Source organism: Paroedura picta, chromosome 6 (assembly GCF_049243985.1).
Source record: "Paroedura picta isolate Pp20150507F chromosome 6, Ppicta_v3.0, whole genome shotgun sequence".
NCBI lineage: Eukaryota > Metazoa > Chordata > Lepidosauria > Squamata > Gekkonidae > Paroedura > Paroedura picta.
In genome coordinates this window covers 58,795,523-58,809,048 of record NC_135374.1, presented here as the reverse complement: position 1 = coordinate 58,809,048, position 13,526 = coordinate 58,795,523, and the positions used below count along the sequence as shown (strand labels likewise).

The window sequence follows — 13,526 nt, the reverse complement described above, 5'->3', positions numbered from 1 at the left end:
CTCCTTCCTTATATTTTTATACTGTGCCATTGTCAAGGCTAACATTTTTTTCTAGTTGTGACCAATGTTCTGAACATTAACATGTATGGCTTATTTATTTATTATTGTTCAGTACTGATGTTTATGCTCCACATGTCAAAATAAAGAGAGATAAGCTGTCCTAAGAGGAGGTCTGCACTGTCTCAGGAGAAAGTGAATGAGCTGAGATAAGGTATTAAACATATTAAACTTAGAGCAGAATTATACACAATTCCTTGCTTCTGCTTCACATCACAGGCTACTGGTGGCAGGGGATGGGAAACAAAATGAGCCCACAGTGGAACTGTTTGCCTTCATAATTCTCAAGTCAAATCCTAAGCACTTAGCAACTGAACATTTCTTCAGCTTTTCACAGTAAGATACATTTTATAAAATGAGAGACTTTTGATTTAATGTTTTCTAAATACTCCAATATACTTTTTTCAGCATATTTTGTTCTTTTGGTTTCCAGAAGGCAGGGATACTCTGTCCAGTACCCAAATTCCTTCACTAAACACACCAGTACACTTTTTGAATTTTATTGATTCTTCAGGATTTTAAAGCGCAGTTTATAAATACATTGGACCAGGGATCACTACACTCCTCAGAGCTATCTCCTTTTCCAACTGGGGAAGAAATTTCTTCTCTCACTAGAAGATCTATCCCTTTTCTGGCCTACCAACCTCCTCAGTTCTCCATCTGTACATACATACAGTTTTATTACGGTCATAGACCAGCATAAGAAACATCCATTAAAACCAGGAATTAAAACATCTTAAAATATAGAGAATACAAAAGGTAGAAAATACAAAAGGTAGATAGACACAGCTGTCCAGATTAATTTAAAACAGACCATTCTATTACGAATTTTGATCGCTGCTGCGCAGAACTTAGCAACTCTATAAGTTGTGTTGTTTTCTATATCTGCAAGCAGCAGAGAAATGTAAAATTCTCCTGAGCGCCCTGGGAATCTGCCTAGCAATGGAAGAATTAGACTAGTTCGAATCTCATTATAGAATCGACATTGAAAGAGAACATGTTCCATGGTTTCTACATGCCCAGAGCCACAGGTGCATTTCCTTTCAGTATAGGGTATTTTCTTATATTTTCCTTCTAATACCGCTGAAGGGAAGGCATCGCAGCGTGCCAAAGTGAAGGCCCTCCTATGACTAGGTACTTCAAGCTTGGCCAGATATGTCATAGGGTAAGATGAATATCTATTGGTTGTATTAAACTGCTCTCAGTCTGAGCTATACACAGATCTCTTGGAGCAGTTTGTCACTCAAGGCTCTCTAGGGCTGATTCTGTACTTACTTTGTTTATTCCATTATGGAACCTGCTGAATTCAGATCGATTTGAACTCGGGTCTTCCTCTATCTCCCCCTCCCCACTGATACAGAAAAGTGTTCTCCACGTGATTAGGGAAGCTCAGGAGGGGGGGCGCCAAGCGCAGCAGGAGCCTCTTTCTTTTCTTGAATGAGGTGGGGGAGAGGATTGGAGACAGCAGAGGAGGGAGAATAAATCCAAGAGGCAAATCTCTGCCGAGAGAAATTAGGGTTTCTGGAGCTTCCATTGAAAGAAGTTAGGGCTTCCCCTTTAAGAGAAGCCTTGCAACCTGGGAATGAGGAAGCCTTCGAACTGACGCCCCGGTCAATCTGGGCTTTTCTACAACATTGAAGGCTTGGCAGCAAGTTAGTTTGGGAAAAGCAGAAAGCTCCACCTTTACTCGTGCCGATTTTTCAAATATTGAGGGTTATATCCACTCTAGGATATCACGGGGGAAAGGTAGGGTCACTCTGGATCAACAATGCTTGTTGCAGATGAAAAATTTAAATCACCCAAAATCAAAATGGAAATCACATTCACGGTAGATGGCAGGAACTTAATCGACTTGGGATTGGAATAAAAGCTCTGTCCAGATTCAGCCTAGCTATATGAGGAATTAACCCTTCACAGTTCATTACCGTTTTATACAGCACTTCTGAGCTTCTAAAAGTGCACTCCATCACAAGTTGCTTCCATTCATGAGTTAATTAGGGGAAATACATGGCCCTGATGCCCTTGCCAGTCATACATAGCCACTCCCAAAATACCAGAGGAGATCACAAAGTGCTACTTAACTATATGAAAATGTTTTGCCCTTCTCTTATTCATCAAGAAATACTGTGGATTAGTTCATAGAGATCTAGAATTTCTTTAGCACAAGGGATATTTCCAGGCTTTACATCTATGAACAATGACTATATCGATATATGTATATGTTATTTCCCTTTGCCCCATGTTTTAAAAAGTAAATAATGCTAAAAGCCTGCTCCCAACTTCTGTCCTGCTCTCTCAACTTTCTATCACACTCTAAAATGACCATGAAATAGCACCCTGAGCAGGCTGTACACATAAGGACAGAGAGATGGTTGAATACATGGCACTTTGGCTCATGTTCTGCTCACTGGTGGCAATCGGGGAACTACTTTTTCATTAAAGAGTTCAGTGGTTCATAAACAGCTCAAACCTGTTCAGCAGGTTACTTTTAACATATTCAAAAAGTACAGTACAATGCAATTAGCAACATTTAATGTACCACATTCTAACACATCACATGTGCAGACCTATCACTGCTACATGCTGCTTGGCAGCCAATTTTTACAATGAGCGAGGAAGTCAATCAGTCAGCCAGCAGCTGTCAGTTAAAGCAGTCAATAGTGGGTGAGATGAATCAATTATCTAGCAGTCTACAGAAGCTTCATGTGTTCATGTGCAACACTCAGCCCACATTGGTTTTTTCAAACCTTCCCATTTCTGGCTTAATATACAATACTAAGGAAAGTATTGTATATACTTCCCTATAAACAATTATAGGGAAGCCTATAAATGTGCTCCTTGAACACAACCTACATATATAAAGAACATGCTCTTTCAGCAACAAGCACTACAGAAATAAGAACTATCTGAATTCACAGGGGAAACAAAATGTTCAAATAACTTTGTTATGTAGGTGGCAAATATTGCTTCCTATGAATTCACAAGGAGGAGAAGGGAAATAACCACTCTCATTTTGCGGAAATGCTTGTGCAAGAACTTTTAATAGGTGGCTGCTTCAGCGGTTTTCATGCTTCCGCTTAAGCAAGCTCTTGTGCAATCTGAAGATCATCTTGGAATTTCTTTTCACTTTTCTTGCACAATGCTGTACTCTGAATTGTGAGAAATAACCTGTCTCTGAACAAGATATACCTCTGGTACCCAGAATGAATAGTTTGGATCCACTTCTATATCAGATGAAGGTTAACAATGGAATGGTAATCACATGATAATCAATATATTTACGCAGGTATTATTATTATTATTTATTTATTTATTTATTTTAAATTAATGGTAGAGTTGCCAACTGCCAGGTGGGTCCTGAAGATCTCCCTGAATTACAAACAAAGATCAGCTCCCAGGAGGTCAGCTCCCCTGTTTTTGGAGGTTGGACTCTGTGGCATTATACTGCACTGAACACCATCCTCTCCCCGAACCCTGCCCCTCCTTGGCCCCATCCCCAAACCCTGCCCCTCCTTGGCCCCAACCTGAAGCTGTCAACCCTAATTGATAGGCATTTCTAAAATTTAAAATTGAATTCTAATAGGCTGTATGCAGAAAGCCAAATAATATTCAATAAATTTTATATATATGGTTGGGAGAGCATGCAATTCCTGGCATCTCCAGAAAAAAGGACCAACGGGGATAATGTGAAAAACATAAGACACTGGAAAGCCACGGCCAGTTTAAGTAGACGATATTGACTTGATGGACCGAGAGTCTGACTCAATATTAGGCATTTTCATAAGTACTTCCCCTTTTAACTTTAAAAAAATCAGATGACAAATTGTCTCTTTTTCTATTTTTTCCTGGTTCATTCCCATCCCTAGCAGTCTCCCTCCATATTCCATTGAGCACCTCTCTGCTCCACCCCTCACAGTGACTCTAATTCTTGCCCCATGGGAATAAAGCTGCACGAACCGTATTAGTTTACATTACATCATTAGAAAACAGCAACTGTATGATATAGTCAGTAATAATTTGAGAACTAAAGTTCACCTCCTGTACCCATCCAAATTGAACAGTACCATTGTATTTGATTATAATATTGCTGCAATCTTCCTCTGCAGAGCTAAATCAGAGAAAGGGCTCTTCTATGAACAAAATTAAAGCAAATGATTTCTTGCATTACTGATTCTGTCATGACTTGTTCATAATACTGTCCTCTTGACACTTTTCTAATAGTTATGAAAGTTATGAAAGTGTAAATAGCTTTTGTACTAGATTGTTCACAATCCACTGCAATTGCTGATTGTAGAACTCAGAGGAGAACATAGTAAATTATAATTTGGTTGACATTTTTTACAGTTTACAACAGATAGAATACAGTCCATCTAGTCCATCTAGTCTAGCATCCCGTCTCACACAGTGGCCAACCAGTTCCTCTGGAGGGCTAACAACAAGGCATAGAGTCCAAGACCTCTTGGCACTGGGATTCAGAGACTGATTGTCTCTGAACATGAAACTTAACTTGCATAGCAATGCATCACTGGTCATACAGGCAGGTAGAGAAATTGTAAGTAGATCATAAATGTAGCTTCAGGTTTTTTAAAAGCCTATCGGTTTTTTTAAAGCTTTGCGGCTCCTGATTCGCTCTTCTGAGTTTTTATCCCGGACAGAGCCCGCCCTAACTCCTCACCACCAGCCGTTACTGCTTTATTTAATCCGCTCCGCAGGAGCGGATTAAAGATTTTGTATAACCCCCACTGTATACTGTAACACATACTTTTGAGTGAACCTCAGGCTATTAGCTTACACATGACTGCTTTATTCAACTTTTGTTTAAGATGTTATTGAGTACAATGTATAGCAAAGTCCATTGTGAGGTCATCGCTGGTCCTTCACATCATCAGAACATTGCAAGTACTTCAGTGTACTTGAAGGTCCAAGATGCATCGCATTGTGAATCCACTTTTAAAGCACATCATGCACCGGAGTTACCTGGATCCTACTTTGAAAAAACAATGCCTTCAATATCTAAAGACACTGAGAACCCTGCAGTTCAATGGTTACAATACCATATTTTTAGGAGAAACTGACATTTTGGAAAGCCTAATAACAGGGGAAAAGGTTCCTCAAGAAGGCAATCTCAACTGGCCTGTATGGACAATCGTCCATGCTGCTAGTAGTCAAGGATGGGTACCATGGAAATACAGAGTGTTTCTAAGAGATGATTTGCCTTTAAACCAGCAAGAAGATGTCTTCCAAGAGTTATGTGACTTCTTGGCTGTCACCTATGGAAAGTGTGCCATTGTGGTCAGAGAGAAAAGACCACCGAGAGTGAAAAATGAAGAGACCAATCAAGAAGAAGAGATAAGTGAGCCTCGGCCCACATCTCCCCTGTACTTATCCAGTATCAAGTGCTGCCAAGAGACTGCCAAGGCCACAGGTCATGAACTTCTCTCAGTGCCTTTTCCTTACAACTACCTGCACCCTATGGATACTGCTTGGTCATCCTTAAAATGGTTTGTCATCAGTAACAGAAAGGACTATTCTCTGAAGTCCATAGAGAGGACCTATTCATATCACTGTATCCTTTTCAGTGACTTGATTGAAAAAGGAATAGAGAGAATGAGTCCTACCAAGTGGAAGGTAGCAGTTAGCAAAGTGCGGAGATGGGAAAACTATTACCTGGACAAGTTTTCCTAACTATTGCTCCAGCATTTTTTTTACATGATCTCTGACTGTGTTAGCAGGTCAGTAGACTAAATCCAAAGGTTTTTTTGGGCTTCGTTGTTGCTATTCAAAATCACAAGCCATAATAAAAGGGACTATTTTAATATGACTCTTTGTGTAATAGGTTGCTGGGTTTATACATGCCATTTAAGTAAATGGATATAATTTAACTGAGCTGTGAGGAAATGACACAACAATTAGGAGAAGCAAAAGGTAGCAAATAAAACAGCTAAAGTGGGCAGGAAGAACAAGAAAAATAGAAAGACATATGCAAACAATATTGAGACTGAGGCAAGAGTCAAATGCTACTGGGAAATTTTGTAGGAACATTAATGAATTTGAAATTACTCCAAAAAACCCACATTTATTAAGTTGAATTTATAAGTATTTATTAAAGTTGGAAACCAAAGTGATGTATGATAAAATGGTTGCAGAATTTTGGCCAAAATATTTTTCTGATGCACATGAGATACACTCTCAGCACAGAATTATATAATAGTGAAGAGTGGTGAGCCTAGGCATATGACATAGAAAGTGGTCTCCAAAAAGTCTAAAATTTACATATATTGGTTGGAGCCATAATTTACAGATCCCATTCAACCACTCAGCTACACTTTATAATGAGTTTAGTATAAATATTTTATATAAAGTGTATTGTCCCAGTTCTGACCACTGAGGAAGACCCAGTAGGGTCGAAACACGTTTGGTCTTATGTGCTGTTAGTTCTGTATAGTTTTTATGTAGTTTTTATTCTGTTTTTAATTGTGCACTACAATAAATAATTAACATTTTTACATTATTTTATTGTACAGCTCAACTTCTGAGTTCCTACCGAGAAATTCAACAGGTCAATCCCATGACACAATTGTCTCCTTCAATTAATTGTGGTGTTCATGCATCTTTTTTAAAAGTTTGGATAAAAATTCATGAAGTAATGGACAATTTTGTTTTAAAAAAAAGTACCCCCCATGTCCTAAATATGAGTTGTTAATTATTTTTCCTTCAAATTTGCCTAAAAATGCCAGAGAATTATTATTTCATGCAACTACAGCAGCCAGAATCTCAGTGGCACAAAAATAGAAGCAAGATTTGCCTGATGTGGATATATGGTTAGATAAGATCAGGAAGTTCACAACCATGGCAAAACTGACTCATTTAGTAAATAGAAGACCACTGGAAGATTTTTATGAACATTGGAATTGTTTTTTGAATTTTAAAGTAATTGATAGACTTTTCCTACTTGTTGTACCAACATGGCCACTGATAGATAATAGATTATTGTATTTGTAAGAAATATTAAGAAAGAGACTCACTGGGGTGAGAGAGACTTTGTATATTGTAACTCTTTTCTGTGCATTGTTTTCTCAAACCAAAATAAAATTTTGTTTTTAAAAACCAAATAGAAAAAGCTAGGCCGGGGGGAGTAGTTCACACATCAATCTCAGCTCCAACTTGGTAGCATAATGGATGTAGAGATCATAGGCTAAAAAACAATCCGTGGCATTACAGTTTGAGTGCGCAGCATGTCTGAACCTGTCTACCTATGTTTTCCTGTCCATTTTCTTTTCATTCTTCTTGTCCTAGTTAATAGTCACTCTTCAGAAAATGTCATCTGCCCTGAGGCCCTGGAGAGTGGACAGAAATAAATTAAATATAAATATAATCATCATAGTCACAATCATTTCCCAAAGGATCAATGAGAAAGCATAGGTAAGTGGGACCTGTGTCTCAGGGGTACAGCATCTGCTTGGTATGCATAAGCTCCCAGGTTCAATCCAGTTTAAATGAACAGATACAAGGTGATGTGAAATATCTACTTGTTATCCCAGAGAAACATGTCCAGTTTACTAAATAATACTGAGTTTGACAGATCAGCAGTCTGATTCAATATAAGGCAGCTTCATATGTTCAAATATAGTTGTGAAGAGCATGATTTATGGCCAAAAAGTCTTCCATTTCAAAATCTCAGCTCTGTTATGAATTCACTTTGTAAGACTTGGCTAAGTCATTATCTTCCCGTCAAATTATATTTTACGCAGAAGATCTGGATCTACTCATGGTTAATTTAAATGGAAAAAAAACAAAAAATACTGTACTGTGTGTAGATAATTTGGCTCAGAGCATTGATGTAGGTGGAAAACATCAAAGCAATGATAATGGACTAATCTAGTCTAGCATCCTGTTTCATACACTGGCTAACCAGATGCCCATGAAAGAGCAGATGCCCATGGAAGGTTCACATGCAGGGCACAAAATTCATCCCCAGGCCACCATCCCAACAGAAATCCCGCCTACCTGAGCAGCAATTCCCCCTCAAAAAGGGGGGAAATGGAAGATATAATATGTAATACAATATATAATATATAATAAGTATCCCTACTACTTTCCCTTCTGTTGGCTAGGGGATGGCAGCTTCTCTGTTAAATAGTGCAGGTTGTTACCTTCCTTCCTCAGTACCGTAGCCAAATCTAAACCCCCGCTGTCACTGGCAGTAGTTTGCCCATTACTGAAGAATTCATCTCTTGATCCTTGTGGCCCAGCCAGCCCAGTCTGATATTTAGCATTTCTGGTGATTGAAAGGGCTGTTGTGGATCAGCTTCTAGCATACTTGGAAGATACTTCAGTTTTAGGCCCTTATCAGTCTGGCTTCCAGCCTGACCACGGGGTGGTACTTGTAACCCTGACAGATGATCTCCGCGGCAGTTGGGTAGAGGCAGGTCAGCCTTATTTGTGCTTTTAGATATGTCAGCAGTATTTGATGTTGTTGACCATGAGTAGTTGGCACACCACCTCGTCGGGACCAGAATCCAGGGGACAGCCCTTCAATGGCTGATCTCCTTTCTCCTGGACCAGACACAGAGAATTACTGTGGAGAAGGAGGAGTAGTCACTTTCTTACTATCTACCCTGTGGTATTCCACAGGGCGCAGTTCTCTCTCCTACATTGTTTAATATCTTAATGCACCCTCTGGCAAAACTTGTCCCGAGTTTTGGGCTGGCCTGTCCATCAGGAATTTGGGGGTGATTTTGGAATTCTCCTTATCAACAGAGTCCCAGGTTATCAGAATAGCCCTCTCAGCATTTTTCCACCTTCACCAAGCACAGCTACTAGTGCCTTACCTATCCCAGAAACACCTTGCCACAGTGATCCACATGACGGTCATCTCCAGTCTAGATTTCTGTAATTCACTCTGTGTGGGCCTGTCCTTGTCCCTGACTGAAAAGCTTCAGTTAATGCACAATGTGGCTGCTCTCTGTGGTCTTGAGATGAGCTGTAATTCCAGGGGATCCCCAGGGCCCATCTGGAGGCTGACATCCCAAGAAAACAGCCACATTCTCCAGGCAAAACGAAACAAAAGGATCACGACGATAAAAATAATTTTATGATTGGGGGTCACCAGAACACGAGGAACTGTATTAAAAGGTTGCAGCATTAGGAAGGTAGAGAACCAGTGCTCTAGTCTAGATTATAATTATAATGATCAGCTCTGCAGGCAAAAATGGCTCCTTTGAAGGCTGGACTCTGAGGCCTGAGCAGTATTTTAAGTGAGAAGGGGCTTTTCTGTCAGCTAACTGTTTGACAAAAGGGAAAAGCTTCCCCTGCAAAGGAAAGCACAATTCCCACCACAGAGTACTCTGCGTTGCTCTTGGAAATGCCTCCCTTGCCTCAGTCAGGGGCTGTCAGGGGCTGTCAGAGGCTCCTTTGCAGCAGGCCTGAAGGGAGGGAGCGCACCAACAGCCACTTGCCAGCTCCGTCAGTGAGAGGGAAGTTGTTGGACGTGACAGTTAGGACAGCCCTGGAGCAAAAAGGTCTGGCGTGGCCCGTCCAAGCCTCCGTTCCCCCTCTCCCTTGGCAGCCCTACCACCCTCCTCTCCCTGCAGTGGTCAGGAGCAGACTTGCAGCGATGTCTCCAGATTGCCCCTGTCTTCCTGTCCTTCAGGTACAGAAAAGCAGCATATAAGAACCAAGTCTTCTTCAGTAATATCAGGGCTCTCTCAGCCTCATCTCCCTCACAGGGTGTCTGTTGTGGGGAGAGGAAAGGTGAATGGGAGCCGCTTTGAGACTCCTTAGGATAGAGAAAAGCAGCACATAAAAGCCTCTTCTTCTTCTAGGGCCGCCCAGGTGATGGCAGGCAGGCCACCCCCTGATGTTGACCTCCATCCCCAGCGATGTCCAGTGGCCAAATGGTGGCCACAGGCTTTGCTGGGTTTGTGGAGGGAGGGCCTGAGGGTGGCTGGCCAATCAGAAGGCACACAGGACAGACAGGGCCCCGGACAGTCTCCACCCAGGAGGCTGTTTCCAAAATATTAAAGGGAGCAAAAAGTGTTAAAGATGTTGTGAGCTGCCACTGGCTGGCTGGACTGGGTGCAGCAGTATATATATCCAAGAATAAAAATTAAAAATTAAAGAATGGTATTGCAAAAAGACCCTTCCACCCTCTGTGCAAGGGGAGAAGGAAGGAACAGGCTCAATGTGTCTCCAACTCTTATGGTATAAGGGTAGCTTTTGTCCCACCTCACAAGAGCAGTTGTTTCTTCCCTTGCTCTGCATATGGTGGCAACCACTGGTTCTCGGGGGGGGGGCAGCATTGTCAATCTACCTCCACCCACTGATGCTTACAAATGTAAGTTATGTATCAGGGAATTCAAAGTCCCAGTTTTAGATTTACCTTTAAAACTCAGGTGTAACATTGCAATTATGATGATGATGATACGAATAATAATTAACAAGATTGCTGTAAGAATAACTGAGACAATATACATAGAGATTTGAGAATTTGAGTAAAACAATAGATAAATGCTCTTTTTGTGCCCATTCCAAGTCTAAAATTATTTTTCTCAATGAATAAAAGTCAACCAGCAAGTGTGATTAAGGGGAGCTGTTATTTCGTTCTGATATTCAGTTTCCATAGCATTTGATTTTGTACTTCTAATAATAGAACAATGTCAATTAATATCTTAGCCTGCCAGCAGAAAGAATTGTCGAATTAAATTGCTGCAGTTTCTCTTGAAAGCTGTCACAGCTTCATCCATCAATCTACACATACAACACAGAAACATGGATTTAGAATACAGAACTTGATGACAGATCCAGAATGATCGCATAAGCACAGGCCCACTGGATCTGAACAAAAATCTTACCTATCACAGTATTGTCTTTCTCACAGGATCAGCAAGATGCCAGAAAAACCAAAAGCAGGAAAGGAAGCAAGACGTTTTACCTGCTATGGCCACTGGTGTTTAGAGGTGCACTGCTTTGGACATGGAGATAGTATTTAGCCATCATAGCTAAAATACTATTCCTAGAACCATGAATTTGTCTAGCTCCTCATTTTAAAGTGACCTTAAGAGCCAGATTACTTGTTACTTTTAGTTCTTTGATTTTAAAAAATAAACCATGCTGGAAATGTCTCATTATCCCTCTTCTCCCTTATTGCTTTCCTGCTAAAAATGCCAGCTAGCCACTTTTACTGCCCTTGTGGAAAATACAAGGGTATTCTCCTCCCCCACACTCCTACCTCTCCCTTCTGCTACTCTCTCCTTTCAGAGAGCTCCACACTATTGAGGTTTGAGGATTATATTTTCTCCGTCTCCTTCCAAGGAGGTCAGGGCAGGATACATCCTCCACCCCTTTTTATTCTCCCAACAACTGCACAAAGCAGGGTAGTCTGAAAGAGAGCTTGGCCTGCTTACTGTTACCCTGAATGCTCTCAGAGCAGAGCAGGGATTTCTATCCAGCTTTCCCACATTTTAGTTCAAAGGTTCGACCATGCTGTCTTAGTTATCTGGGCTGCTCTTCTCTGTACCTTTTCCAACACTACGATATCCTTCATTATTCCAGTAGACAGTATTCCAAACATTGCCACAGCGTTAAGCGGGCAATACTGAGCATTTATTTGCAATTTTCTTTCAATGAATGCAGGTTAATTATGCTTGCATCCTCTGGGACTTTTAAATCTGCATTCTTCATTCTATCCAACTTTCATTTATTATGAATTTAAACAATTTCTAGACATTTTGAAGCGATAGGACTCCTTCACTCTCTTGTTCAAGCTCCTGTTGACAAATGCACATAGTTTTGAGAAATTCCCTTTTGAGAACCATATTTTTATCCCATCCTTCCCCCAGGGAGTTCAGGGTGGCATACTGAGCTCTAGGATCAGTATTGGAGCCAGTTCTCTTTAATTTATTCACTAGTGATCTGGAACAAGGGGTGAGTAGTATAATGGCCAACTTTGCAGATGACAGGCAGGATGGTAAAAACCAAGGCAAAATTCTAAGTGCTGGTTTTGACTATAAATATGTTTTACATATAAACCTGTCAACAAATTGAGTCCCTCGTCCTTCAAAGTCGGCAGGGAGGGGGGAGGGGATGTTGCAGGAAACAATCCTAAGAAACTCTACTCAGGAGTTTCATTTTATTTAATGGATAAATATTCTTGGGATTGCCACGATGATGCAGTACTTTCTTTGCATGCCCATTCTCTGAACTTTTTCCTTGTACAAGTTTCCCTGCTACCATCCCCTTTACAACATTTTATATACCAGGCGAAGTCTATCTTGGATCCCAGGGCTTTGAACAGTATTAAAGAATCTCTATCAGTTGCTTTTATCTTTTTTTGTTGTTATAAGACCATTTTGTTTTCACTACAGACTCCAGCCATGCCTCTCCCTGAACCAACATGTGAGGCAAAATACTAATTTTCACCCACATAGCTTGAAGGGGTTCCATGCTGGTAGTGCTGGTCATTCATTTTATCCACCAGATATGCACTTAAAAAAAACAAACAGAATATCTCCTTCTATTTTCCATTGCTTAGCAATCCTGGAAAGTTGCACCCCAAATTATAATGCTCCATTTCTGAGAATTATCGAGACAAGTATTAATTATTCTAATTAACAGTTTGTTCATATGTATGCTTACTCAGAAGTAAGCCCTGTCGACTTCCATGACACTGACTCTCATGTATGCAATCTTCCAGTCTGACTCTGTGCATGCTAACTCACAGCACAGGGATACCAACCCGAATCACTTCAGTCACAGAAAGGGCTTTTTCTTCTTTCTTGTTAACCCATTCTGTTCAACACTTTTCTCTCTTACGCCACAGCATATGCTCTCTCTTCTGCACCCCTCCAAGTCTGTGTCCCCATCTTTCAGTTATTCCTGTCTTACTATTTCCCTACCAATCTCCCAGAAAAAAATGTCAACCTGTTTTTGAATGATCTCTTCCCAAGTATAGAAGGGAATTTATGCACTTTTGAATGCCTTGTCATCAGCCGTTATTAGGAAGGTTTAGCAGTATTCCTTCTTTAATAGATTCTGTGGATGTGATACTGAATTGACTACATAGTAGATCATATTATTCTGGATTGCCCTGAATGTTCCGATTTGAGAACTGAGTTGATGGTTCCTTTGCTTAAGTAGAATCCTCTCTCTTTCCGGAAGCTGTCATCTTCGCTACTAAGAGACAGGACGAAGAATAGGCAACACTGCCTCCATTTTCCCTTTGTGTCCTACATCCTCCTCTGTTCTACTTACATCACCATATCTTTCATCTATCCCCTTTGCTTTCATTCCCTGCCCACACCACTCTGTATCCTCATCCATTCCCTCCCTTTCTTCAGTTAATATCTTTATGCTCTATCTTTACGGTCTATCTACATCCCTGTCCTTGACTCCTCTTTACTCAGTTTGGCAGCAACACCACATAGACTTTTTCTCTTTCCCAGAAGTTTGTACGCTGTGTGAGGGAGGTA

At 40.7% G+C, this 13,526-nt stretch overlaps 1 protein-coding gene across 1 annotated transcript; it reads left to right on the top strand.

The window, feature by feature from the left end:
- The first annotated feature begins 4,940 nt into the window (after nt 1–4,940).
- C6H21orf140 (chromosome 6 C21orf140 homolog) lies at nt 4,941–6,963 on the top strand. The gene is made up of 2 exons (XM_077342629.1): nt 4,941–5,789; nt 6,582–6,963. Exon 1 carries the CDS (start codon nt 4,984–4,986, stop codon nt 5,740–5,742), a length of 759 nt encoding a protein of 252 aa, XP_077198744.1. The 5' UTR covers nt 4,941–4,983; the 3' UTR covers nt 5,743–5,789; nt 6,582–6,963.
- The last annotated feature ends 6,563 nt before the right edge of the window (nt 6,964–13,526 follow it).